This window comes from Nipponia nippon, unplaced genomic scaffold (genome assembly GCF_047370975.1).
Source record: "Nipponia nippon isolate SJK-2023a ecotype South Korea unplaced genomic scaffold, ASM4737097v1 scaffold_74, whole genome shotgun sequence".
In the NCBI taxonomy this organism is placed as follows: Eukaryota; Metazoa; Chordata; class Aves; order Pelecaniformes; family Threskiornithidae; genus Nipponia; species Nipponia nippon.
The window spans coordinates 218,954-246,888 of NW_028262396.1; the positions used below are offsets into that span (position 1 = coordinate 218,954).

At 55.8% G+C, this 27,935-nt stretch overlaps 2 protein-coding genes, 1 non-coding gene and 1 pseudogene across 5 annotated transcripts; 2 read left to right on the forward strand and 2 right to left on the reverse strand.

Annotated features, from left to right (window-relative positions):
- The first annotated feature begins 6,620 nt into the window (after positions 1-6,620).
- LOC148050684 (antigen WC1.1-like) lies at positions 6,621-16,649 on the forward strand. 3 transcript variants are annotated; one of them, XM_087741097.1, is made up of 15 exons: positions 6,621-6,743; positions 7,737-8,051; positions 9,715-10,023; positions 10,251-10,565; positions 11,146-11,472; positions 11,559-11,873; positions 12,219-12,533; positions 13,005-13,067; positions 13,156-13,470; positions 13,891-13,926; positions 14,212-14,349; positions 15,067-15,180; positions 15,612-15,695; positions 15,887-16,039; positions 16,268-16,649. In XM_087741097.1, the coding sequence occupies exons 1-15, from the start codon at positions 6,641-6,643 to the stop codon at positions 16,522-16,524; spliced, it is 3,159 nt and encodes a 1,052-aa protein (XP_087597223.1). In that variant the 5' UTR covers positions 6,621-6,640; the 3' UTR covers positions 16,525-16,649. The 3 variants fall into 3 exon arrangements, with proteins under 3 accessions (XP_087597223.1, XP_087597221.1, XP_087597222.1); XM_087741095.1 differs by having other exon boundaries at positions 11,559-12,533; positions 12,990-13,067; XM_087741096.1 differs by having other exon boundaries at positions 11,559-12,533; positions 12,990-13,067; positions 15,085-15,180.
- A 2,978-nt stretch (positions 16,650-19,627) lies between these two features.
- TRNAA-UGC (transfer RNA alanine (anticodon UGC)) lies at positions 19,628-19,699 on the reverse strand. Its single transcript has one exon. It is a non-coding gene; the product is annotated as a tRNA-Ala (tRNA).
- Positions 19,700-22,741: 3,042 nt separating this feature from the next.
- LOC148050686 (olfactory receptor 6B3-like) lies at positions 22,742-24,106 on the reverse strand (annotated as a pseudogene).
- A 2,613-nt stretch (positions 24,107-26,719) lies between these two features.
- LOC148050687 (olfactory receptor 5F1-like) lies at positions 26,720-27,685 on the forward strand. The gene has a single exon (XM_087741103.1). The coding sequence runs from the start codon at positions 26,720-26,722 to the stop codon at positions 27,683-27,685; it is 966 nt and encodes a 321-aa protein (XP_087597229.1).
- The last annotated feature ends 250 nt before the right edge of the window (positions 27,686-27,935 follow it).

Sequence of the window (27,935 nt, forward strand, 5' to 3'; positions counted from 1 at the left end):
AAATCAGGGGTGGGCTTCTTGAATGAGAGGGATTGAGGATGACCAAAGGGAAGAACCTGGGAGAAGGGAAACAAGGAATAAGAAAGCTGGAGGTGAAGCAAAGGGTACAACCAGGGCTGTTTGTGGGCACCTGTCAAGTAGCCCTCGGTCTCAGCAGGGAATCAGCATGGCTGGGCACACCTCTGATGGGCCTGCACCGGAATGCAGATGGCTTGGGGAGCAAACAGGAGGAATTAGGAGTCTGTGGGCAGTTCTTGAGCTGTAATCTCACTTGGGTATCAGGGACGTGGTCAGATAGCTCACACCACTGGAGCGTGGCCATGGATGGAAGCTGCCTCTTTAGGAAGGATGGGGCAGGTCAGTGAGGAGGGGAAGGTGCCCTGTCTGTGGGTGAGCAGAAGAAAGCATGGAGCTCTGCTAGTGACAGGTGAGGAGCCAGATGAGAGCCGATGGATCAGGATTAGTGGGCAGAGCAACGTGGGTAATGTTGTAGTTGGTGTCTGTTGTGGACCAACTGTATTAGGAAGAAGCAACAGATGAGGCCTTCTTCCGACAAGTAGAAGCAGCTTCTCATTTGCAGGCCCTGGTCCTCGTGGCAGACATTACCCAGCTGGACATCTGCTGGAGGGGCAGCACAGCAGGGCACAAGACACTCAGGAGGTTTCTGGAGGGCAACAAGAACCTCCTGAGCATTCAGAGAGGGTGTTAGGAAAGCCAAAGCCCATCTCAATCTCAATCTGGTGCTTCCATCTGAACGTGAAGGGCATCAAGAGAGGATTTAACAACGATGCCAGCAGCAAAAGGAAGGCTCAGGAAAATGTGGGCCTGCTGCTAGATGGGGTGGGACCCCGGTGACAGAGAACACAGAAGAGGCCAAGGTACTCCACGCCTTCTTCCTCTCTGCGTTTACTGGTAAGACCACCCTTCAGGAATCCCAGGCCCCCAAGACCAGAGGCAAGGAGCAAGGAAGACTTACCCTTGGTGCAGGAGTCTCAGCTTAGGGAACAGTTAAACAAACTGCACATGCATAAGTCCGTGGGACCTGAGGGGATGCACTCATGAGTGCTGAGGAAGATGGCTGATGTCCTTGCAAGGCCACTTGAAATCATGTTTGAAAGGTCAAGGGGATGTGGTGAGGTTCCTGACGACTGGAAGACAGCAAATGTCTCATCTTGGAGCGGGGCAAGAAGGAGGATGCAGGGACTTAGCAACAATTTAGCAACAGTACTTAGCAACAACTAAAACATCAGTCTGTTATCAACATTACTCTCATACTAAATCCAAAACGCAGCACTATACCAGCTACTAGGAAAAAATTTAACTCTTTCCTAGCTGAAACCAGGACAGCTGGTATTTTTGTCTCTGAGGCAATTTCCAGCCCAGGTCACCTCTGTTCTGATCTCTCCCTAGCCCTCCTCTCATCTACCTGGCAGTTCCTCACCCCCTCCCCACCTACCCCGCAGGGCCCCGAGCTGGTGATGCTGCTCTGCAGAGTGATTTGGCTGTGGTGCCTGGGGTCACAGGGCGACTCCACACTGGCCTTGCTGCTCTGGGTGTGGAGCAGCTCCAGCTGGATGGGGATGGCTGCTGCTCATCTCCCCACTGCACGGGGGAGATCCCGTTTTATTACAGAGAGGCTATGGGGCAGTCAGCTCCGCCCCAGTGTTAGACACACTCTTACCCAGGCTCCAGGTGAGACAGAGCAGGTTCATGCCTCTGGAGAAGCGAGACAAATCCAAACATTTCTCTAGGAACATTACAACCACAAATAAGAATAATGGCAAAGGTAATGATAAGGGTATTGGTAACAATAATGACAATACACCAAAGCACCACTTTTGGATGGGATATCCTGGGAGTCATTTGCGGGGAGAGAAGGAGAGTTGATCACTATTGCAGAAACTTTCATGTAATCCTAATTCCACCCTTGAGCTCCTGGTTCCTCATGCTGTAGGTGAGGGGGGGTCACTGCTGGAGGCACCACTGAGTACAGGGCTGCCATCACCAGACCCAGGGATGGGGAGGAGATGGAGGGGGGCTTCAGGTGCTGATAAAGAGGGAGACCACGGCCAGGGGAGGAGGCACGCGGATAAGGCTTTGTGCTGTCCCTGTTCCCAGGGGATCCTCAGCACAGTTGTGCACGTTTTCCCACGAGACCCAGGAGGGTCCCGCAGCGGTTTTTTGGAGAAGGGTTCTGCAGCCTGGAAGCACAGGGAGGCGGGAAAGTTCTCACGTCAGGCACAGACACTGAAGCTCTGACACCACAGTGACCCGTTCTCTGACAGCGGTTCAAAGGAAGATTTTTACCTCACCACGAGCCTTCCTTGTGCTCATTTGGGTCACGGCCCTGGAACACGCCAGGAGCACAGGCACCACCGCCACCAGAGGGCAGACATGCGCCATGCCCCGCCCACCAGCTGCCAGCAGAAGTCCCGCCCCTTCCCAGCAGCCTCAGGGGCCATTTGCCCCGGAAGGCACTCCCCTCTACTGATCACATGCTTGGTTGTGATTGGTTGGAAGGAGCAGCCACCCCTTCTGGTTGACCCGGAAGTACATCTGACCCAGAAGGCCCTTCCCCTGCATACACCGGGACTGCCATTTTGTTTTGGCCATCATTTTCTTTAGGCTGCCATTTGGGGGGTGGTGGTGCCATTTTATGACGTGGTGCCACCATTTGACAACAGTGAGCTGCCATGATCTTAAACATCACACTGCTCTGTGGTTGGCTGACAGTAATTGCTTGAGAGCATCGAACCCACGTCTTCTCAGGAAATCCTGTGATTGGCTGGCAAGAGGAGCCTCCCCTCCCTCTGCGCCCAGAAGCAGTCAGCAAGGGAAGCCCCCTGTCATTACGTACAGGGAGGCCGCCACTTGTGACGGCCTCATTCCCCAGAGGTTCTCATACGGTGCTGTGGTTGGCTGGCAGCCATTTCTTTGACACCGTCAGACCCATGTGTTCCCATGCAGCCCTTTGATTGGTGCCTGCCTCCTTTGGACAAGGAAGTGCTCGGATAGAAAAATATGCAGATTGATGTACAATAGAAACATTTTTAGAAAGATATCTAAAACTGAGTGTACAAATAAGTATAACTATATTTTTACTTATTTATGATTAGATACAATATTTTAAATACATATACTTCTATAAACATAGACGTGTATGCCTTTTTATATATATATATGTAACCATTTATAAAGGAAGAGAAATTGAATCTATATAGCCGTTGCAGCATAGGTATAAAATGGATAAAACCTTCTTTAATAAGAGCTACTGGAATGAATAATCAGAGTTTAAATGTGAATAGAAAGCAAAGGACAAGGGTGGGTCGAGGTCCCCACTTTACCAGGCTGCAGAAGAAGCCCAGACATGTGTGGGGTGGGGGCAACTTCAAGAGGGTGGGGAGGACACAGACAAGCTGGAACATGCCCGAGGGCTACGGCCCCCTCCCAGGAGGGGTGGCCCAAGAGGTCACCAAGGGGCCCTTGGCACAAATCCTGCCAGCATACAAAGAGCCCAATCCTGTGAACCAGCCTAGGAGGCTCCCGCGTCCCAGCCCAGCAGGATGGCCATTCAGGGTGAACTGGGGAAGACTCTCAGATTTTCTCTCTGCTGCAAGACACAGGCAACGCTGTCCGCGAACACGAAAAAAAAAACAGGACAAAATGCCAGCTTCAGAAGAATATGTGCATGGGGACCATATGGAAAAGATCCACAGAGGATCTGAGCAAAGACCATGTGAACGAGAGGAACTAGCCAATGAGCCCATGAACAGCAAACTGGATTTTGAGGTGCCAAAGAGAGGGGAAGGGTGCTGGTGGGGAACTCCCTTTCCCCAGGGTTGTGGGGGACTGACAGCTACCTGTAAGACCAGTGTGGGGTGTGGGCTGGTGATACATGTGATTCCTTGTCCTGAGGTTGATAACCTGGTTGAATGCTTCAAAATGCTCTGGCTGACTGAGTGAGGGGAGAAGTCAGAAGTGCACTGGGACTTGTCCAGGTCCACCTGAGCCACACCAGCCAAACCCAGTATGCTGTGTTTATGTCATGTCAAAGGATGGGGAAGGGAGTGGTGGTGGTGGATGGAAATGTATTGAATACTGTAGGACCTGAGCAGGATGCACACAGTATGGAATGAGGGGTGGAGATTGTACTGGGTCTGGCTGGGATGAAGTTAATTTTCTTCTTAGCAGCCCCTGTGGTGCTGTGCTTTGCCTTGGTGGCCAAAACAGCTTTGACAGCACGCCGACATTGTAACTATTGCTGAGCAGTGCTTGCACAGCATCAAGGCTTTCTCTGTCTCTCGCTCTGCCCTGGCAATGCGGAGAAAAGCCAGGATAGCTGACCCCAGCTGACCAAATCGATATTCCATGCCATATGATGTCATGGTCAGCAATAAAACTGGGGAGGAGGGTGTGTTCTCCAAAGTATCCTTTGCTCAGAGACAGGCCGGGCATCGATCTCCTGCTGTGAGATCCACTCCTCCACTTATTAAACTGTCTTTATCTTGACCCATGAGATTTGTTTTCTCACTTTTGCCCTTCTGGTTCCCTCCCATCCCGTTGATGGGGAGTGAGCAAGTGACGGCGTGGGAGCTGCCACATGGGGTCTCTCCAACACGTCAGCACATAGCAAATAGGTTGGTATGTGCTTGAGTAGATGATAGGCTGAGAGCTGGCACATGGCTTGTGTAAGTGGTTGTGAGATTACTGATGCCTGAGTAGCTGATAGGCCAAAAGCATGGATGTGGCTTGTGCCAGAGCTTGTGAGGTCACTTGTGAGGTCACTTGTGCCTTCATATCTCTTAGGCGAGTGGATAGCAAGTAGGTAGATATGTGGTGGTCAGGTCACTGGTGCCTGAGTAGCTGATAAGCAAGAGGGAGACACATGGTTTGGTTATGTACTTGTGATGTCACTCTTAGCTGAATAGCTGATAGGCCAGGACCACGTGCATGGCCCTTATAGGTGCTTGTGAGGTCGCCGGAGGCTGAGTACCTCAACAGCGAGTACATGGCAAATGGATGTAGATGTTCTTGTGAGGTCACGGGTGCCTGAGTAGCTGATAGGGCAGGAGCAGGCATCTGGCATTGTACTGGCTTTGGCTGAGGTAGAATTACCTTTCTATTTAGTGAAATAGTGAGCGACTGTGTGGGACTTAGCTGCTGGCTGGGGTTAAATGACAACAGGTATGTGTACGTTGTTTTGAGGTCACTGCTGCCTGAGTAGCTGATAGGGCAGGAGCAGGCCCACAGTTTCTGTAGGTGGTTCTGAGGTCATTGGTGCCTGAGTAGCCGATAGGCCAGGAGCAGGCCAACATCAGAGGTAGATGCTATGACATCATCTGTGGCTGAGTAGCAGATAGGCCAGGGACTGTGTATGAGCTTGCAATGTTGCTGGTGCCTGAGTAGCTGATAGGCCAGGAGCTGGCACGTAGCTCATGTAGGTGCTTCTGATGTCACCAAAATAATATTTAGACCACGCCCAAATATGACTTTTTGGAAGAATGATCATCAGCAGAAGTCCATCCACAGCACACACGTGTGACAGTGTAACTCATGCACACGCAGCGTTGGCAGTAGGAGGGTGTGAGGTCACCGTCAGTATAACCCATGAGCACACAGAGGTGGCAGTAGGAGGGTGGCAGTGGTCACATCACCAAGGGCACCCCATGGCTGTGGGGCTCGGTGCAGAGCGGCCGTGTGCTGTCCCAAGGGCATCATGGGGGATGGGAGCTGCCTGGCCCTGTGTCTGCCAGGCCGAAGGAGCAGCCCCTGCAGCCCTGGCTGGAGCAGTCGGGGTGGGGGTGGCTCTGGGGCACCGCCGGGATGTGCCTGGGCACAGTGCCAGGAGGAAACCACAGGAAACTTCCTGCCTGGGCGCTGCGGGGGGGAGCGCGGGGAGCGCTGCGAGGCCACGGGGGCTGTGGTTTGTGCACCTGCAGGCTGGAGCTCCTGATCCGCCTGCGGGGAATAACGGCCCCTTGGTGACAGGCTGAGAGTCAAGGACATGTCTGAGCCTCTGGGCTGTGGGTCTGCTGCCAGGGCAGGGACACGAGGGACCTTCCATGGGGCTCTCCAGGGAAGGATGGGTGAGCCAGCACCCCTGGGATGGGGCTCTGGCCTGGGCTAAGGCCTTTCCCCAGCTGCTGCTCCCAGCACAGCGGGGTCTGTAGCAGGGTCAGGGGCTCCTTCCTTCCCTTCCTGACACAGCCTCCGGTGCAGTCCCAGCCCTGTGGTTCCCATGGCACGGGGGCGGCTGGACACTCTCACCTTGGGCTCTTGGATGTGCCTGGCATAGGAGATGCTCAGTGCTCCTGGTCAACACAGCAGGGTTCAAGGGGTGAAAAACCCATTTCCCACCACCACCACCAGCCCTGTCCTGTGACAGCCCCCCACCACAGTGACGTGACACCTGCAGCAGAGCCGTCTCTCATATATGGTCATGAATGGCACTGGAGAAGTTCATTGGAGGGCTGGGCTGTGTCGGAGGGGAGATAGCTCCCGATAATGTCTAAAAAGGTCCTGCTGCTTTGATTGGCTCGTCCTGTAGCTGGGCTGGGATCTGCAGAGATATATTGCCCTCCTGTCATCACTGTCCCCATGAGTCCCCAGGAGCTGTGGCAGGGAGTGTGGCACGGCAGGGATGTGCTGGCAGGGCAGGAGGCTCTGGATGGGCACAGAGGGACTCCTGTCCCCTCAGATGCTGTGGCTGCTCCGGCTGCTCCTCTGGGTACAGCTGTGCAGAGGTAAGTGCCAGTTCCATTGTCCCACAGCCCAGGGCCAGCAGGTACCCGCATGGTCATCAGGATCTGTCTGGGAATGGGGTTGCTTTGCAGGTGCTACTGAGATGAGGGTCAGAAGGTGCTCAAGTCCATGGTCCCTGTGCCAGCCTGTCTGGGTGGGAGAGTACCTCCTTTTCCAGGGCTCCGGTGTTGAAGGCAGCCTGTGCCTGGCTGTATTCACAGACAGCCTGTCCTGGGGTACCCTTTTGGGACCCCCTGATGCCCAGCACTGTGCCTCTGGAGCCCATGGTGGCCTAGCTGGTGACGGCAGCATGCAGAGATCCCCAGGGCACTGCCAGCCTCTGGGGTACCCCGGAGGGTTTGTGTGCTGCTGACTGCCCCCTTGTTCCAGGGGAGCCCTGACCCCATGAGGACAGTTTGTGCCCCACAGAGAGAAGGGGACGGGGGCATCTGCGTAGAGAGACATCCTTCCTGGGAGGCTTGGCCCAGTGCAGAGGCTGGGCTGACACCAGGGGTGAGGAGGGGATGTGGGTGGGGGGATCATCGGAATCGTCTTGGTGGGAGCACAGAAAGCCCTGGGGGTGGGGGGGGGGGTATGGATGGTGCCAGGGCAGGCGATTTGCATGGGAAGCTGCAGGCCTGGGTACACGGGGCTGTCCAGGGGGTGCTGGGCTCAGGGAAAGAGGGTGCCCTGTGCAGGGGTGGGCACAGTGTGCAGGTGTGTGTGTGGGCGGGGGGGGCAGGTGGCCGTTGGGGTGGGAAAAGGTGCCTTGTGCGGTGGGATGGCAAATGACCCAGCAGGGCCAGAACTGCACACCTCCAGCCTTGCGCAGCCCATGGGGATAGAAGGGACCCCCTCACTACACTGGGGACAGCCTGGAGGGGAGAGAGCTCCCACCCTGGTACCTCTGACATGGCCTGAGCAGGGACTTCCCCCAGACCCACAGTGCTGGGGCTTGGTGCTGTGCCTGACTGGTCCCATGTTTGTGTTTGAAGGTGCTGTGGAGGTGAGGCTGGTGAACGGCAGCAGGCACTGTGCTGGGAGAGTGGAGGTGAAACATGGGGGCCAGTGGGGGACAGTGTGTGGTGACTACTGGAGCATGAACGACGCGGCAGTGGTTTGCAAGCAGCTGGACTGTGGGTCTGCTGTTGGAGCCCCTCAGTATGGACACTTTGGGCCAGGATCTGGCCCCATTTGGATGGATGATGTTGGCTGTAATGGCACCGAATCTGCCCTGTCTGACTGCCCGCACAGAGGATGGGGTAAACATGACTGTGATCATAGGTGGGACGCTGGAGCGATGTGTTCAGGTAAGGGGACAGCTTGTTCCTCCCCTTTGCCAATGTGATGGGGGAAGGGACCTTGGGTGTGCCCTCAGGGAGAAACAGGTAGGCAGTGGAGCACTGCCCAATGTGGCTGGTCACACTGCCAAGCTGGGACTGTCGTTGCTGGTGTTCCCAGTCCCTGGGAAAAGCCCAGAGGGAGCCTAACCTAAGGTGCCCATACTCTGCCTGGCCTCTGAGCTGGCTCAGATGAATCCCCCACCCTGCCCTGCATTGTCTGTTGATTCCCATCTTTCTCCTTGTATTCACCCAGGACCTGCCTGGCCGTGCCAAGGGCCAGGTCCCCCCATGCCAGAGGCACCAAGAGTGACTCACATGGCCACCCACAGCACCAGGGAAGGGCATGGGATGGTAGCTGCTTTGGGGTTGTGCTCCCTGGCAGGCACAAGTCCCTTGGCTGAAGCAAAGGGGTTGCTCGGAGAGGAGGAGCGCTTGGCCTGGTCTGTGGAGCAAGGTGTCATGTGGCACCTCATTCATCTCCCAGGGTCACCCCATGAGAGCCTGCCCGTGGGGACACGGTCCCATCCAGGAGCGCTGACCTGCTGCCCAGCCTCTTATGTCTGTCCCAGCCCCTGGCCGCCTTGCACTTCTGGATTTGCCAGCATTGACTGGCTCTCCTCTGTGCCTGCCCTTGCACTGGGAGCTTGTGTAAGCCCAGGGCTGCTCTTCTGTCCACTCTCCTGCCCTCTGCCCGGCTGTTGGCCAGGGACATGAGCATCCAGCAGTGCGCTCTGGCCAGGACTGAGGACCTTTTGCCTGGGCAGGTGCCGTAGCAGAGGGCTGCCACAGATGCCAACCACAGGTACAGCCTCACTATGCTTGTGCCCTGTGACATGTCCCATCTCCCAGCAGTGCCCCAACCGCCCAAGACCCCCTGGGAACAGGGCCTGTTTCTGGTGGCACCAAGAGGTTCCTCATGCCTGGCCCTGAGCTCAGTGGGGCAGAGAGAGCTGCAGCAGCCAAGAGTGTCTGGGCTCATTTCCCTGGACCCCAAGTGCTCTGGGTGCTGCAGTGCCCAGGGACCAGTGCCGGGCAGCCCAAGGTCTGTGGGGCAGCAGCAGATTGTCTGAGCAGTGCCTGTGGCAGTGGGTTTGGGACAGAAGCAAGCTCACATGTGCTGGGCTGATTTCTGAGGAGCGGCAGGCGGGTCCTGCTTTGTTTGTGCCATCAGCATCCCCTGAGAGCAGCTGGGGTGGTCGTGGGGCTTTTTGCCTTTGCCCACCTTGGAGATCAGGTGGGACATGGTCAGGGGACTGTCAGAGGGCTGTGGGAACTTTCAGGGGTCTTTGGTTGCTCTGTGATCTTGCTGGCTGGTCAGAGGGAATAGCCCCTGCTAAGGACGTATAGTGAGCTGTGACCGTGACCCTTGGAAAATTGCATGTGACTCACGCTTTGGTCCCAAAGGTGGCAATGTGGTTGTCAGGGTCTGCTGTGGGTCTGGGATAGACACATACCCTTGAGTGCTGTGATGGTGTAGAGAAGAGGTGCAGGGGGGGCTGGATGTGTTTGTGTCTCCAACACTCCCCCACCAGCTTCTCCTGGGATGTGCAATGGGCCATTTGGTCACAGCCTGCTTGGAGGTGATGTGGGAACTGCCAGAGAGCTCTCAGTTGTTTTCTTTTTTTTCCAGGATTTGTCCGGCTGGTGGAAGGGAAGAGCCACTGCTCAGGACGTGTGGAGATCCATGATGGGGACCAGTGGAAAACTGTCTGTGATTCCAACTTTGGTCCCAAAGCTGCTGACGTGGTCTGCAGGGAGTTGCAGTGCGGTGTGGCCCTGCCTGTGGCTGGGGCAGCTCACTTTGGAGAAGGGATGGGTCCCATGTGGGATGGAGAGCTGCAGTGTGTGGGGAATGAATCCCTCCTCACCTCCTGCCCCAGGGGGTCTGCGAGGGACCAGCCTTGCACCTATGCGAACAGCACTATTGTCACCTGCACACGTAAGGACTCAGGGTGGGGTGTTGAACACCTGAGCTGTGCCGGGGGTTGGGGAACAGAGCAAGGACCATGATGGGCTGGGTGTGAGGACAGGAGGGGTGATGGGTTGTCTGCAGCATGAAAATAGTGCAGAAGGAGAAGAAAGGCATGCTGTCCCCCTGGCCTCTGCGCCAGCTACTGAGGGTACAGGAGCACCAATCCACCCTCAGTCCTCCTTCTCTGTCCCCAGAGTACACAGGGTTCAGGCTGGTGAACGGCAGCACGGCGTGTGCAGGGAGGGTGGAGGCCCAGGTGCTGGGGACCTGGGGGACCCTCTGTGCCTCCCGCTGGGATCTCTCGGATGCCCACGTTCTCTGTCGTCAACTCAACTGCGGGTTTGCCGAGTCCATTCCTGGAGGAGAACATTTTGGGAGAGAGACTGGCCCTGTCTGGAGAGACTCATTCCACTGTGACGGGACTGAAGCCCACCTGGGACAGTGCCCAGTGATCACCCTGGGGGCCTCACCGTGCCCCCATGGGAACAACGCCGCTGTCATTTGCTCAGGTGAGTGCTGGGAAAGTGCTGCATTAAATCCATTTGCCCTTTGTGTGCGACATGGCCACCCAAAGCAGGGGTCCCATGGCAGTACCAGGCAGAATTTCTCCCTGGAGAAACCCTTGCTTCCCCAGGAGCCTTCTGAAGGGCTTTGCCTGCTCAGAGTGACTGCTCTGCTGTGGGAGAGCAGGGGACTGAATGGAGGCAGCCGTCTGCCCCCAGGGCAGCGGCTTAGGCCCTGGTGCCACTGGCAGGCCTGGGCTCCTGTGTTTTTCTGCTGTGGGATGAGCCCAGGACAGGGCTGCAGGGCTCTGCTCCATCCCTCTAGCTGCAGACAATCACATCCCATCCCCACAGAGAGCCCTGCAGAGCCTCCTCCCACCACCCAGGCAGGAGCTGCCTGGGTGCCCCCAGCAGCAGCAGACCTGGGTGTGAGCTGCAGAGCGGGCCTGGGCTCTGCCCTTGCTTCTTGTCAGCACAAGGCTCAATCTTGTCCTGTTTTTTTTGAAAACTCCCCCTTGCCGTCCTCCCTGAAGGGTGCCATGCTCCCTTGTGCCGCCAATGGCTGTGGCATCTCTGCTCTCCCCAGGCTCAGCTGGCTTTGCGTCCCTGCGGCTGGTGGGTGGAGGGAGCCGGTGCGACGGGCGAGTGGAGATCTTCCAGCGTGGGACGTGGGGCAGAGTCCTGGATGACCAGTGGGACATGCAGGAGGCCAACGTGGTGTGCCGGCAGCTGCAGTGCGGACAGGCAGAGAAAGCCTACAACCCCCCAAAACCTGAGCGAGGGACGGGCCCCGTAGGGCTGCGAGGGGTCCGGTGCGCAGGGCATGAGACCAACCTGACCCAATGCAACACCTCCCTGCCCAAGAGTGCACTGGCGGCAGGGGTTGCGGAGGACGTGGGAGTCATTTGCTGGGGTGAGCGGCACTGCACAGGCCCCCCAGATGATGAGGTGGGTGGGCAGCCAGCCCCTGACAGCAACTGGGGTTTCTCCCCACTGCAGGGAGCCGGCAGGTCCGGCTGGTGAATGGGTCTGGACGCTGCACCGGGAGAGTGGAGATCTACTACCAGGGCAGCTGGGGGACCGTCTGCGACGATGGCTGGGACCTGTCTGATGCTGCTGTCGTTTGCCACCAGCTGGGCTGTGGAGGGGCAGTGGAGGCGACTGGCTCCGCTCGGTTCGGGGAAGGCTCCGGACAGATCTGGCTGGATGGCATGAACTGCTCCGGGTATGAAGCTGCCCTCTGGGACTGCCCTGCCAGGCCCTGGGGGCAGCACGACTGCGGGCACAAAGAGGACGCAGGAATCATCTGCTCAGGTCTGTGGTGGGACCCTGGTTCGTGGGGAGGCCAGGACGCGGGGAGAGCCTGGCACGGCAAAGGCTGTCCCTGGCTGCCTCTGAACTCCTGCCTGAGCCCATGCTGCAGGCACCCGTGCACGGGCACCCTCAGTCCCACTGGGGGTCCCTGGGGAGCTCAGCAGTTCCCAAGTGTTATCAGGAAGGGCAGGGGTGTCAGTGCATCAGGGACTTTTCTCTGCTCCTGGGTGCAAGAGGGATGTGCTGGCCATGCCCCTGCCTGGCTGAGGGCCTGGCGAGTGCAGAGGCGTCCCCTCTCCCACAGCCCCAGACCAGCCTGTTCCCCCTTGGTGCCTTTCCTTCCAGAGTTCGTGGCCCTGAGGCTGGAGAACAGCGATGGCTGCTCCGGGCGCCTGCAGGTTTTCTACAACGGGACATGGGGGAGCATTTGCTCCAACTCGATGACTCTCGACACGGTGTCGCTGGCATGCAAGGAGCTAGGCTGCGGGGATGGAGGATCCCTGGAAACACAGCTGCCCTATGGCAGGCTGTCTGGCCCTGCGTGGCTGGATAACGTGCAGTGTGGGGAGAAAACCAGCTCCTTCTGGCAGTGTCCCTCCACTCCCTGGGATGCACAGTCATGTGAAGACCTGCAAGACGAGATCCACATCACTTGCAACGGTAACTCTGAGCCACTCGGGCACCAGTGTCACCCCAGCTCCTGCTCCCCGCTGGGCACAGCCAAAGGCAGAGAAAGAGCTTGGAGGGGCTTTTCCTTCCCGTGTCAGACCCTACTCTTGCCGGTGGCACAAATGTGACCACAGCCATACACGTCCAGCAGCAGTTGCCACCCAGGTTGCCACTAGCACCTGGAAGAGGCAGAGCCATGTCCAGGTGAGGTCTCAGAAGAGACCAGACAGGGTTCAGAAGAGTCTCCCCTCCATAGACACACTACCGCTGCTCTGTGAACCAGGGACCTTTAGGGGCTGAGCAGTCAGGGTCCCCCTAGACCTGCGCGTGTCCCCTGAATGACTGGGGTTCAGATGCTGCCATGACCAAGATGGTACAGGGAGGCACAAGTAGAGCTCAGCCTTGCTGTGTTCTGCACAATCCCCTGAACCAGCCCCTTCACTACAGGGTTTCTTTCTTCAGGGCGACGCCCAGAAATGTCCCTGGCCCCGTTGGCCCCATGCCCCAACTCCACGAGCTGCACAGGTATTGAGCTGCTCCTCTGTGTACCCTTCTTGTCTGGCAGGGCTCTGCTTGCTGTCTGGGTGCCACGGGAGGTCTTTGCCTTCTCCAGACAGGGAGAAGATTCGTGCCGTGGGAGGCGAGGACAGGTGCTCGGGCAGAGTGGAGGTCTGGCACCGTGGGTCCTGGGGGACGGTGTGCGACGACTCCTGGGACATCCAAGATGCTGAGGTGGTGTGCAGGCAGCTGGGCTGTGGCCCTGCGGTGTCTGCCCTGAATGAGGCTGCATTTGGGATGGGGCAAGGCCCCATCTGGCTGGAGCAGGTGGAGTGCCGGGGGACGGAGCTGTCCCTGCAGCACTGCTGGGCCCGGCCCGGGGATGGCGGTGCTTGCCGGCATAAGGAAGACGCTGCTGTGCGCTGCTCAGGTGAGCGGCAGGACTGGGACCTCTTGTTCAGGTGTTGGCAGGGAGCTAGAGAAGGCCGTTCACCCACTTGGTCCTGGCATGGCCCCTGACCTCCCAAGAGCAAGACGATTCCTGCAGAGTGCAGGAGCCTGGTGCCAGGTGGGGAGCAGCCTCAGTGGAGCTGCATGTCCTCAGGCCACCGCCTGTGGGGCCCTGCAGCCCCAGGGCCGTCCCCTGGGCTGCCTGTGCCATCCTGCCTGCCACCCAAAGCAGAGGCTGTGGGCCCTGTCCCGGCCTCCCTTTCTAGCGCTACTGGAGGGGCAGGTTGGGTGGGATGTGTCAGGGACATCTCCAGACACACACAGGGCGTGTTGGGAAGGAGGCTCCCCAGTACCCACACACCCGTCCTCTCAGCCCCGCTCTCCTTTTCTTCCTCTGCAGCTCCAGCCAGGACAGCAGCATCCCCACCCCGAGCAGGTAACTTGTCCTCCGGCCCGAGGCTGGGTATCCTCAGCAGCAGGCTGTGACCCTGTGGATGGAAGGGGCTCCTTGCTGGGGTGTGAAGCTCCCAGGAGGAGACACTGGGGTGGTGGTAGGAGAGTTGGGGAGGGCTGTAATTTCCTCAGCAGGGTGGAAGCTTCCCCATTACTCACCTCTGGGGTCCTCCACCCTCTGCTGCCTTGAGTGATGGGGGTCAGGACTGGTGCTGCCCTCAACTCTCCCAGGCCTGGTGTTGCCCCTTCTATGTTTTTGCCCATGCAGATCCTACCCGGGGTCGTTTGACCAGCAGCGGGAGAGTCTCAGTGCCCGTCATCATCTGCATCATCCTGGGGGCCCTTCTCTGCCTGCTCCTGGCCCTCCTGGCTGGACAAGTGCTAAGCGCCAGGGCTGGGCGCAGAGGTGGGTCCTTCCATAGCAGTCCCAGGGACCATGCCTCCTGGAAGGGCTGTGGGGTGCTGTGGGGTGTCATTGAGGGGTACAGGCAGAGCTGGGGGGATGAGACTGCTGCCACCTGTCCTATGCACCACCCCATTGACTGCCTGGCCATGGGTCACCAGCAGCAAGGGATGGAGAGAGCCCAGAGGCGGGGGGAGCTAGTGATGGGGCGAGGAGAGAAATGGCAGAGTGGAGATGGCCAAGGCTGGCAGTGCTCTGGGTAGGGCTGGAGGGGGCTCTGGGGCAAGGGAAATGACCGGAGGAGCATGGGGCAGTAGAGTCCATCTCCATGCTGTCAGACCCCCAAGCTGTCCTTCTGCCCAGCCCTGCCCATCCTCACCCATCCCCCAGCAGGGAAGGGGCCCTGCTATAGACCCATGGGGCAGATAAGGGGCATCTCCAGGTGGCGAAGAAACATGGGAGCTGCTCCAAGGTCAGACAAGGGGCGAATGACCCAGGGGCCAGAGGGGCATGAGTGCTGTCTCCGAAAGGATGATGCGAGGGTGACGCTGCCCCAGATAATCTCCACAGCAATGTTGCCCTCACTGGGGATGTGGCAGCCGTGCCTGGACAGTGCAGTGGGGCTGTGCTGTCGGACCAGTCCTGGGCTGGCCAAAGGAACAGGTTTGGGGGAGCACAGTGGGATCCCATTGCCTCTCTCTCTGCCTATCCCTGTGCCAGCCCTGCCTCTGTCCCCAGGCTCCAGGAGGGCTCAGGAGCTCTTCCCCGAGGCTGTGTATGAGGAGATTGGTTACAGCCCAGTGTGGGAGAAGCAGGCAAGGTTTGGTCGCTCAGGTGGGTGTGGGTCCTCCCTGCAGGCCCATCTGCGGGACCCTTTCCCCTGGCCCCAACACAGGGCTGATCCCCTGAAGCCTCCCAGCCCATGGTCCCTGCAGTGCTGGGGCCGTGTGGTCTGTGGGGAGGGCATCCAGGTCCTGGGCCCGGGAGAGGAGCTTCCTCCCAACCAGCTTTGCCCATCCCAGCTGGACAGCCCCTCTCTTCCTGCCCCTGCACCCCATGTGACACCCGAGGAGTGAGGGAAGGGGCTGCGCTAGGGCAGCTCTGGGAGCACCTTTGAGATGGTGTTTGTCCTGGGGGAGCAGGGTAAATTCCCAGCCCTCCTCCCCATGCAGCCCCAGCTCTGTGGGTCCCCCTTCCCCAGCAGTGCTGACTATGAGACAAGTCCATGGGGCTCGCTCCATAACACCCACTGTGCATCTCACCAGGGTCCTATTCAGAGGAGTCCCTGACCCAGCTGCAGCCCTACCCTGGGGACAGCGAGGAGGAGGATGGTCTGGGATCAGCACCAGGTAACAGAGGCGGGAAGACATTGATCTCCCTGCAGCCATGTGATGGACAGAGGTGTCACCATCAGAGGTGGGAAGGACATGGGGGCCTCCTGCGGTGCTGCCAACACCAGTGTCTCAGCCCTCTGTCCCTGTGCATCCTCTGCTCTGGAGGGTGTATCTCCTCGCTGTCACCAGCTGCCCTCTCCTTTCAGATGTTCTTGTCCTGCCTGGAGGTGACCCAGTGGATGGCTATGATGATGCCAGGGAGGTTTCTGACCCTGAGGATGATGCTTCCCCCAGGCAGGGAGTTTGGGAAATGCCCAGGGCACCAGCGGAGGGAGCGGGGCCCAGGGATGCACCTGGAGGTGAGAGGGAAAGATAGTGCTGCCGGTTCCTGGGGTACCATCCCTGGTGCCACGCAAGTCACTACCGTACTGACACCCAAAGCTCCTGGGAAAGGGGAACCTGACCCAGGAGTTGTCCTTGGAGGGACTGGGGGTGGGAGAAGGAGCTGAATGTGGTAAGGAGTGGGGAGGAAGGTGATGTCCAGACCCCATGGGGTGTACTGCAATGTCCTGCCTTGCTGCTTCCAGGGGGCAGGCTGCTCTCCCGGAGAAGTGCTGGGGTCCCTGGAGCTGAAGGAGACACCTCGTCCGTGTCCCTGGGGAGCATGGGCTATGATGATGCTGAAGAGGTGTCTCTGGCACATCCCCATGAGGACACAAAGGCTGTGACAGCAGAGCTTGGTTCACAACAGTCCCTGAGTCCCAGGCCAGGAGAGCCCATCCCTGCTGTGCAGCTGGGTGCAGGCAGGAGGGAGGAGAGGTCTGTGCAGCTGGGAGAGCTGTGAGCACCAGAGAACCGTCTCCCTTTACCACGGGCAGCAGAAATGGCCGGGAGTTTCCTCTATTTTTATTCCCATTTTTACACTGTGCATCCATATTGGCTCTTATTAAAAGTCTCTGAGGGCTTTGACCCGGAGCTGCTGCTTGCCTGCCCAGGTGTCAGGTCATCTCCCTGAGGCTGATCAGGGGAGCAGAGAACAAAGACACAGTGGTAGGGAAGGGGCGCGTCTCAGGGACAGCAAGCTCGGGGTCAGGCTGTGGGGCTGCGAGAGCCCCTGGTGCCTGGGGACTAATCCTGCTGACAGAACCTTTTCCATCCTGCTGGCCACAGGCAGTTTCTACTCAAAATGGCTCTCTGATAGTTGCCGTGATGCACCCCAGCAGGAGCACCCATTTCTTCACCCTGGGGGTTCCAGCTGCTCTTTCCCCCAGACCCTGCCTGGGCCATGCTGGTCCCACAGTGCAGAGGCCATGACAGAGCTGCCATGTCAGGGTAAGCCCTGGGCTGTGGCCCGACAGAAGTGAGCCCTAAGGTGGCCGCAGTGCCCTGAACACCCCAGCCAGCCCCTGCGGGGATCATGGCCCCTGGATTACCTCCCACAATGGTTAGGAGGCAGCTCTGCTCACACTGCCCCAGTACAGGGTGCAGAGCCACTTTCTGGGACACACGGGGCTGGAATTCCCTCTCCTCATGCTCTGCCAGGACCCGTCTCCATGGGCTGTTCCTGGAGCCTTGGGCCCTCACAGACCCCCGAGCACTCTTGTCACAGCCACAGAGCTGCCTTCTTCCTGAGCAGGGGCTGTAAGGCCCCACAGCAGCCCTGGGACCCCCTCCTCCTGCTCCCCTCCAGCCCCCACCCCTGCCCTCCTGCTGCCTCGCCAGGGGTGTCAGTTTGGGTTTGTGTCGGGGCAGTACTTGTGTGCAGGTACAGGGGGGATGGGGGCACCTTTCCCTCAGCTCTGTTGGAGGGCTGGGGATGGAGAAGGGATCCCCATGAGACGTGTGCTGCAGCCAAAAGCTGTGGCCTAGCCCCTGGTCTGGAGAAGGGCCCATCCAGGAGGATGCTCATGTGGGCACGTTTCCATGGCAGAGGAGATTTTGTGTCCCTCCCCTAAAACAGGTGCTGCTGGGAGCGGAGCCTCAGTCCCTCTCCCTTGGCTGGGGCTTTCGCCAGCCCCAGTGCCCATGGGCAGAAAAACCCACAGGAGCCAGGTGGGGAGAAGAGTTTGGCACTTGTCAGGACCTGGAGCCCAAACTGCCCTCCCTGCTCCCACTGGTGGGTGTCCACACCCCTCCAGCTCTTCCCTGAAAGGCTCCTCTGCTGCAGGCTGGAAGGTGTGTTGGCTCCCTGTGGGGAGTTGCTGCAGCTCAGTACTGCTGCCAACAGCAGGATCTCGCCCTAGAGGAGAAGAGGACAGGAGGCAGCTCTCGCCAACATCCTCTCCCACTTCCACATTGACCCATTCCCTGCTGGGAGCTCCTCCACCCCTGGGGGGACTCTGGGGGATCTGGAGGAAGCCCAGGCTCACACATCCTTCTGCTCCATACCCTGGAGCCTTCCTGCTGGCAGCCCCCACGGGAGAGCAGTGTTCCCAGGGTGAGACTCCCACGGTGATGGGTGATATAATATGGGCATTGCAAACACAGCCTCCATCCCCTGGAAGACTCTCACTGGGATAAGCTCCAGCCCTGCATCTCAGAGAAATAAGGTATAAAAGTGAAGTAAAGAAGAAGAGGGGAGTGTTATTTTTTGAACACAGGATGGTGGGTCCTGTGGGCAGTATGGACACTAACCTGCAGACTCAAGGTTCCCCAAGTGGGCACCAGCGAGAGAGCCCAGTGCCTGTCCCATGCCACCTCCCCACCTGCTCTGCCCTCCCGCATGTATTATGTTTCTCCCTTACTCTGGCATCTGGCAGAGGTTTGCCTCCTCTTCCTCAGGGAGGTACGCTACAGGCCTGGTGTGCTTGAGGGAGCAGCAGGCCTGAGCAGGAAGAGCCCATTTCATGGCATTTTTGGGACCTGAACAGTCTGGCCCTGTGGGCTGGGTGTGGTCTCTGCAGCAAAGCAGGATTGTCACTGTGCCCCAGGTCTGTGCTTGCTCCTGCAGCTCCCGAGGACCTACCTGAGGGGGGTCACAGTGAGACCCCCAACTCTCAGCACTGCTGCCCCACGCTGGGCAGAGCATGGCTGTGGAAAGCCCCTGGGAGAGCAGCCTTATTTCTCTTAGTTTGGGCTCACTGTTCCCGGGGGCTGGGCACCCTGCAGTGAAAGGCCGTGTCACACTCTTGGTTGCGGGTGTTTTAGCTGGGGGACCAGCCAAGGCATCATCTGGCCCTTCCCGCCTGTGCATGGCTGTGCACAGGCCTGTGCCTCCCTGATCCCACCAGCGCAGCATCGACAGAGACACCAAACACCCCAGGAACAAGAGGTTGGCACCGGCCCCACCAGCCCCACCTCTGCAGGGCTGTGCCTGACCTCAGCAGTTGCAGGTGCCCTGAGCTGAGGCTCTGCTTAAGCCAGTGGTGATGGTGGAAGGAGAAGAACCTGGAGACAGGGTCAGGATAAGAAGTGTCATTCCTCCAGCTGGGAGTCCCACAGCCCTGCCCAGGCTCATCCAACTCAGACAGCCCTACCTGCAGGCACAGAGGAGTGCTTCCCATGTGGTATGGGATTTCCACCTGGAGAGAGGACAATCACATACCCTCATCCCTGGAAAGCCACCAAGGCAGTGTGGCCCTGGTCCCAAAGGGCGCCTGGGCTGAACCAGCATCCCCACACCACATCTCTCAGTGCAGCCAGAAATGATTCCTAGTGTGCTGCTGACACCTCTCCCCTCCCTGAGGTCTCCCTACACTCTGCTGCCGAGCATTGTCCCTGGGTGGTGGGTGGGTCTGTGGTGCAGGGCAGTGACCTGAGCCCACGTCCAGCACAGCTGCCTGCTTCTCCTCCAAGAGGGGGCTCAGCAGAGGCAGCACACACAGCCCTCCTCACCTCACAGGCAAGCCCTGGGTGGGCAGGGCAGGCCCACAGGGCCTGGAGAGGGCCAGTGCCCGAGCTCCAGCCCGCGCCTGCCTGAGGCTGGGGAGTCAGAGCAAAAGTAGCCCTGGAGATGCTGGGGATTGAACCCAGGACCTCCCACCTGCAAAGCAGGTGCTCTGCCACTGAGCTACATCCCCTTAATGGTAGGAGAGGCACTCTCCTCCTGTGATGTGCCTATGACAAGTTCTGTATTCCCCTGGGTGCCCACGAACCCTCTGCACTAAATGGCACTTGAATCATTCTGACACAGGGGGAGTTGAGGCCTGACCCTGGCACAGGGCTGCACTGCAGAGCGCTGCCCCTTCAAGGTCTCTGCAGGGCAATGGGGCAGAAGGAGGCTCTGGCTGCAGGTGCTGCTCCCACACTCTGGCCCACTCTGGGATGGGTCAACGGAGAGGAGAAAATCCCTTCCCCGAGCCTCCTCTGCCACCCAGGGCAACAGCCGACTGTGCCACATCTGTCCCCAACTCTGCAGCAGCAGCAGTGCAACAGGGTGAGGGAAATGCCCTCCCTGGACTGATGTGCCCCCAGGCTCCGATGGCATCCCAGGGCATGCCATGGAGGGCACATGGAGGCAGAAATCTTATACCCCCTCCTCCAGGCACCGGCCCTCCCCCTGCACCCCTCTGTTCCCCAGCAGCCCTGCAGGCGAGGTGAACAGCAGGCTTCCATCTCCATGGGGCTGGGGCTGGGGGTTGGGCTCAGGGACGTTCCCATTCCTTCAGCACTGAGGACTGTCCTGACAGCAAAGCCGTGCCCGGGGACAGCCCTGGCTGGGGTCCCTGTGGCAGGGTGGGTGAGTGTGTTCAGTTGTTAACCGAAAGGTTGATGGTTTGATCACACGCAGGGGTGGTGTCCTCAGGGTGGTACAGCTGGGGCAATTGTGTTGCCCAGTGCCATAGATTTTTCCCTGCTGAGCCCCTGCCTAGCAGAGAGGGTTTAGGGGAATCAAAACCAGAGCACAGTCACTGTGACCTTCTGGAGTGCTTGAGTGGAGTTAAGGGGATGGGCTGCTCATCTATTCTGCTTTGCACACACGGCCCCAAAGTCCATCCTCAGCAATGACTCTCCCGTTCTTGCTCAAGAAAGACCTGGAAGGACTGCTCTTTTGGAGCCGTGATAATCCCGCAGGCACTACCCCTGCAGCCAAGCAGTTTCAAGCTCGCACTCAAAGCTGACAAGACAGTAACAGTGCTTGGACAGACAGTCTCTGCCAGGTGGCACGGGCACTGCTGATTGCCCACTCCAGAGTGGCAGAGGCTGGATCCCCTTCTCAGGACAGACTTCTTGCCAGGATGCCACAGCCATGGGGGTGCCTCACCTCGTTCTTACTGGCACTTCACTCAGCATCTGTTTTGGTGGATTTTTCTTTCTTTATTGTGTCTACTCTTTCCACATACAGGAATGACAGAAAAACAAACATTTCGTAAAAGCTTGTCAGAAAGCCCTTGTTATAGACAGGAAGCCCGTCAAATCTGGAGGGAGCCAGGAACATTGCCATAAGCACCAAGAAGATCCAAGAAGCTCAAGGCCTCTTCTGAAGTGCATCAAATTCTTGCAACCATGATTTGAGCCTGGAAGTGGGAAGGGATTTACGTCTGTGGGTGGAGAAGGAATAAGTGTGTTGTGGGAGTATGTCAGGGCTGAAGGCCCTTGCACAAATCAGGGATGATGGAGACATTTCCATCTTGTGAACATGCCTCAGCCTAGGTAATGGGGAAAGCCCGCTGCTGGGGGTGGGTGTTCTCAGTCATGCCCCATGAGCATGCCCTCGCTCTCTTTTGCAAGAAAGAAGAAAACAGAAGGACTCCATTTGCAATATCTAAGTCAGCCAGTGGGAAACAAGTAAGTAATTACATTGGGAGAGGGGGGCTGGAGGGGGGTCAGATTAGGAGAAGGAAAGAAGTGGGAAGTAATGATTTCTGTGTTAAAAGTTTGGGAAGCTGAGACCCAGCTTGTGTGTACCTTTCTTCTGAAGAAGGATCTACTTTTTTTTTTTTTTTTTTTTCCAGCGGAGTTGGCCCTATCAGACTAGATGTCCTGGTTTCAGCTGGGATAGAGTTAATTTTCATCATGGTAGCCAGTATGGGCCTGTGTTTTGGGTTTAGGATGAGAACAATGTGGATGATGCACTGATGCTTTGGCTCTTGCTAAGTAGTGCTAAGCTGTTGCTAAAGAGGTGCTAAGTGGTGCTCACACTGGTCAAAGACTTTTCAGCTTCCCCTGCTCTGCCAGGGGCACAAGAAGCTGGGAGGGGGCACAGTCGGGGGGGGGGTGTGCTGACCCAGACTGGCCCAAGGGCTATTCCATACCATATGATGTCATGCTCAGTATATAAGCTGGGGGAGGAAGAAGGAAGGGGGGGACATTGGGTATGATGGCGTTTGTCTTCGCAAGTAACCGTTACGCGTGATGGAGCCCTGCTTTCCTGGGGATGGCTGAACACCTGCCTGCCGATGGGAAGTAGTGAATGAATTCTTTGTTTTGCTTTGTTTGCGTGCACGGTTTTTGCTTTGCTTATTTAACTGTTCTGTTTTATTGTACTTCAATTATTAAACTGTTCTTATCTCAACCCACGAGTTTTCTCCGTTTTACCCTTCTGATTCTCTCCCCCGTCCCACTGGTGGGGAGTGAGCGAGCGGCTGCGTGGTGCTTAGTTGCTGGCTGGGGTTAAACCACGACACTAGCTTTCACAGTTCTCCTCTGCTAGAGAGCCCAGAGAACAGGAGGGATGGGATTCATCTACTCAGATTTAGACATGTCCAGTGGAAGGGCTTGATTCACCTTCCCCTTCTCACCGTCAATATGAAGATGTCCTGAGGAATCCCAGACACGCAGGACCCCCACCCCTCAGCTTGGCTGGGTAACGGAAGAGAAAACAACATGTTTAGAGTAAGTTTTCTGCCACTCCTGGGCAGGTGTGGCATTTCAACAGCTCCCACTTGCAGGATCACAATTGTGGTTACTTTAAAGCAAGAAGAAAGCCAGGGAAGTTTTTTACACTCTTCAGGACCAGACCTGTATTTCCTTAAGACACAAATTCTCTTTTCCCACTTCTCATTCCCCAAACAGTCCCAAGATTCTGCACTTCTAAAGATATACCTGGTACACAAAATATGCACTTCTGAGTTGTCCACACTTGACACAACCACAACCTGTTTATTCCTGGTGGGTCACAACTAGTAGGAGCTCTCGATGCAGGCCACAGTTTTTCTGAGGGCATTTCCAAGAGCCCCCTTGACTTGCCTGTTCTGCAGGCTGTAGACGAGTGGATTGGCCATGGGCGTGGTGTAGAAAAAGGACAGCACTGTACTGAGCTGCCTCAGTGAGGCTATTCTGGGTATCATATAGACAACGATGAGGGTACCATAGAAAACAGTGACCACGCTGAGGTGAGAGGAGCAGGTGGAGAAGGCCTTCTGCCTCCCCGTGGTGGCTGGGATCCTCAGGATCGCAGCTATGATGCAGATATAGGATACCAAGGTGAACATAAATGGGAAGACCACATCCAGAAAGCAGATGATGAAAGTAACCAGTCTAAGCACCATGATGTCACTGCAGGCGAGCTCCAGCAATGGGGCAAAATCTCAGAAGAAGTGATCAATTGCATTGGGACCACAGAAGTGTAAGTTGGAAAGTAGCCCAGTGACTATGGTAGACATTAGTAATCCAGCTAGCCAAGACCCAGCCGCCAGCTGGAGACAGAGCTTCTGCTTCATGAGGCTGGCATAGAGCAGGGGGTGACATATGGCCAAGTACCGATCCTAGGACATGGTGGCCAGCAGATGACTCTCGGTACCTGCACAACAGGCAAAGAAAAAGAATTGTGTCACGCAGCCTTGAGCAGAAACAGTTCTGTCCCTGGTTAGGAAGCTGGCCAGCAGCCTGGGCAGGGTAGTGGAGGTAGAGCAGATTTCCACATTGGAGGAATTAAGCATCTGATCTGAGGTCCACGAAAGAAGGACAAGGAAACCTAAGAAAAGGGAAAGGAAGGTTGACAAAGGTAACAAGAGGAATTTCACCAAGCACGATATTGATTACCCTTGCCACACCTTCAACTGACCGGGTACCAACATGGATCCTCACAACCATACCAGAGCAAGAATATTTTTCCTGAAGGCCTATTCAGTCCTTTATGAGTTGAACGCCCTCCTTTTCACACTGCTGCTGGTGATTTCTCTGCTTGCTGTCATGGGGAATGCAGTCACCATTGCCATCCTTTGGCTCCACCACTAGTGCCACACCTGCAGGCATCCCTTCCACAGAACCTTGTCCTTCTTGGATATTTGGTTCACTCTGGTCATTCCCCCTAACATGTTTGTCAGTCTCATGCTGGAGATTAAGATATCTCTGTGGCTGCTTACAAGTCCCTTCTTCTCCGTCAGCACAGCTGAGTTTAACCTATGTGTTGAGATGTGTTTCGATTGCTGCAGGGCCATTTGCAGCCCCTCACACGACTCTGTCCTTACCAACTCCTGGCTGTGCTCCATGCTCATCTTTAGCTGCTGGGGAACGGCATCTCTCTCCATGCTCAGCCCCACCATCCTGTATGCCATTAGATCCTCTGTGCCCACTGTAGAGACTGCTTCTTCTGCGGCATCATCCCTTTGCTGAGAGCCCCCCGCATGGGCACCAGCTACTATGAAACATGAGCGTTGCGCTCTTCTCCGCTGTGTTGCTGAGCTCCTTCACACTGACTGCTGCGGTTTATGCCTACATTATATGCAATGTCCTGAGGATAACCTCTGTGCAAAGCTGCACTAAGGCCTTCTTCACCTGGATATCCTTCACCTGCATACTCTATATTTCTTCAGTCTCTCTGGCATATGCTGGCTGCATGCTTGACGATGCGGGGCCTGAAGAGAGGCTGCTTTGTTGTAAGCTGTCTGAAAATTTGCAGGTTCCCCTAAGAGAGTACATTCAGAGAAGAACAATTTTAGAGAATTGAGGTGTCACCCAAGAGAGTAAGAAGACTGTCGTGGTTTAACCCCAGCCAGCAACTAAGCACCATGCAGCCGCTCGCTCACTCCCCACCAGTGGGATGGGGGAGAGAATCAGAAGGGAAAAAGGGAGAAAACTCGTGGGTTGAGATAAGAACAGTTTAATAATTGAAGTAAAATAAATTAGAACAGTTAAATAGGCAAAGCAAAAACCGTGCACGCAAACAAAGCCAAACAAGGAATTCATTCACTACTTCCCATGGGCAGGCAGGTGTTCAGCCATCTCCAGGAAAGCAGGGCTCCATCACGTGTAACGGTTACTTGCGAAGACAAACGCCATCACACCCAATGTCCCCCCCCTTCCTTCTTCCTCCCCCAGCTTATATACTGAGCATGACATCATATGGTATGGAATAGCCCTTGGGCCAGTTTGGGTCAGCCCCCCTGGCTGTGCCCCCTCCCAGCTTCTTGTGCCCCTGGCAGAGCAGGGGAAGCTGAAAAATCCTTGACCAGTGTGAGCGCCACTTAGCACCTCTTTAGCAACAGCTTAGCACTACTTAGCAAGAGCCAAAGCATCTGTGTATCATCCACAATGTTCTCATCCTAAACCCAAAACACAGCCCCATACCAGCTACCAAGACGAAAATTAACTCTATCCCAGCTGAAACCAGGACAAAGACAGAACCCCTTTGAGTGTTTGAACTGACCCAGAAAATGGATGCTGGGACTGTCCCCTCGGATTCACTGATTCACTGCACTCATACTGCTGTAGGTGACTGAGCTTGAGCTTTTGCTCAAGTACAGCCAGTGGTTTAATCTCAGAAAATTTCCCAAAGGAACCCAGTGCAGAGCTTCCCCTATGCCAGACTAGAGGCCAAGAACAAGCCGGACATTTGGGATCTAAGACTAGCCTGAGTCCCAAGCTAAAATGTCAGTGCAAACATGGAGCACTGCCCTGTACTGATCTTCCCATTTTACTCCTTGTGGAAGTGCTACCCATTCTGCCCTGGGACAGAGCCTAAGAGGACAACACAGCCTGTGGAGAAGATCTCTTTCACTGCTTCAAACCCACCATCTCCTCCCCTCCCTCTCCTCCCCTTGCACTTGGAATCATCCTACTTTTGGAGTCATCTTCTCTGTTCCTTTCCTTGTCTAAAAACAAATATAAAGATGAAGGGAAAAACATCAGTCTTCATTGCATATATTTTTCTTGTGCTTCCTTCTCTTAGATGTCTATTTTGATATTAAAAAAAACCAACCAACCAAACAAAAAACCTTAATAAATCAGTGATTTGAGACTTGAATAGTGAGTTTCATCTACTTGGCTGCAGGTGCCTGTGAGAACTGGTTTTCCCCAGGCTCCCTCTAGAGTCAATGGAAACAAGAGAAAACGCTAGAGGCTGGTTCCTCCCAACCTATAACTGGCATGCAAAAGAAAGGTTACAAATCTCTTCCAGACACTCTTCTCTTGCTCTGTGTTTAGGTCAGGACATTTGGTGGCAATAGCAATGAGCAACTCTTTGGAAACAACCGTGCTTCAGTGCAGACGGAGGTCAGATGAGATTGTGTGACAGACTGTGTGGAGTCATCATCCATTTCAGTCATTATTTAGAGTATGAAAGAAGATGAGTTATACTTGGTCCCTATTCCACCCCCTCTACCTGTCCTGAAGAAACAGAGAGCAAGGAGCTGTGGAAGGAAGCAGGGGATTACAAAAGAGATGCTGGATATTACTTATTTTGAAAAGAAGAGACTCTCAGGGATTCCTAGTGCAAAAAGGCAAGTACCTCTGAAAAGTAGAAAGAATAGCTTTCAACATACACATTTGATTTGGTTTGATTTCATTTCATTTGATGGTTTAGCATTTGTGCAATAGAAGAGATGAGTTTGGCACATAGGTGTGACAGATGTTTGCAATAGGTCTGAGCGAATGTGGAATTTGCCAGGAATGGGGTGAAATAGCTTGCAGCCTCTTTAAAATCTTCTGTTCTGGAGAAAGAATCCTTTGCAAGTGTTAGACAAAGGTAGAAAGACGACAACAAATTCTCTGAGGACTCAAACTGAAATGTAAACCAGAAAAATCAGGGGGTGAGAAAGGCTTGAAGGACTCTCTCTCTCTCTGTGCTCTCTAGGAGGGAGACTGCAAGAAAGGAAAGAAGCAGAGAAGGCAGGATTCCTGTCATCCAGAGTGTGAAATAATCACACTCGGTTTTGGTCATGTTTCTGTCACAGCAGGATGAACTGAAATTCAGCATGGGAGCAGAAAATGAAACTGCAGTTACTGAGTTCATCCTAGAGGATTTCTCAGGGCTTGATCAAAGACTACAGCTATTTCTCTCTCTGCTCCTTCTGCTCATATACCTGACAACAGTGATGGGGAAGGCAACCATCATTTTCCTCCTGGGTGTAGATCACCGCCTGCAAACCCCCATGTACTTTTTCATCAGCAATCTGGCCTTCCTGGAAATCTGGTTCACATCCTCCACAAGCATCAAATTGTTTGTGATCCTGAGTTCTGGTAGGAGGACAATCTCACTAAGCAGCTGCTTTGCCCAGTCCTGTTTCTATTTTGCCCTGGGCTGTACAGAGTTGGTTTTACTTGCTGTCATGTCCTTTGACCACTACGTTGCCATCTGCCATCCTTTGCGTTATGCTGCCATCATGAAGCCTCAGCTCTGCATCCACCTGGTTGTTGCTGCTTGGGTCATAGGCATCACAGCCTTCAGTTACTGTCTGGTCCTCCTCTACAAGCTGACTTTCTGTGGCTCAAACAAGATCCACTCCCCCTTAATCAAATTGTCCTGCTCTGACCCCAGCCTGCTTTGGAAAACAGACTCTATTTTATTATCGTTTATCATACTGGGTTCCTTATGTTTAATTCTGGCATTTTACATGGGCATCCTTTTCTGTATTCTGCACCTGCCAGCAGCTGCTGGGAGGAAAAAAGCTTTTACTACATGTTCTTCCCACCTCACCACCTTGGCCATTGCATATGGGAGCTGCATTGCTCTCTATGTGCATCCTTCCAGAGATGTTTCCTTGGAGACAAACAGAACTGTGGCTTTGCTGAACACTGTCCTGTACCCACTCTTAAATCCATTCATCTACAGTCTTAGAAACAAGACTGTGCTACTGGCCCTGAACGAAGCCATTGCCCGTGCAACAACACAGCTTTTCCCCTAATCCTGATGCGTTTCTGGACAGCAATTCCAATGAGCTGCTATGTTAAATATGCTAAATAATACCAGTGCATAGGTATGTAACCTGCAAATACAGATGCCTCAGGAGATGCATGTTCTTGTTGGGTTGCGTTAGGTTAAGTGAGAAGAAGCTCATCTGCACACACAAAGACGGCACTATCGATGGCAGGAGGAGTAACTCAGTTAACACCCTGCCCCAGCTGCTCCCAGAGCCATCACAGGAGAGCCAGCAG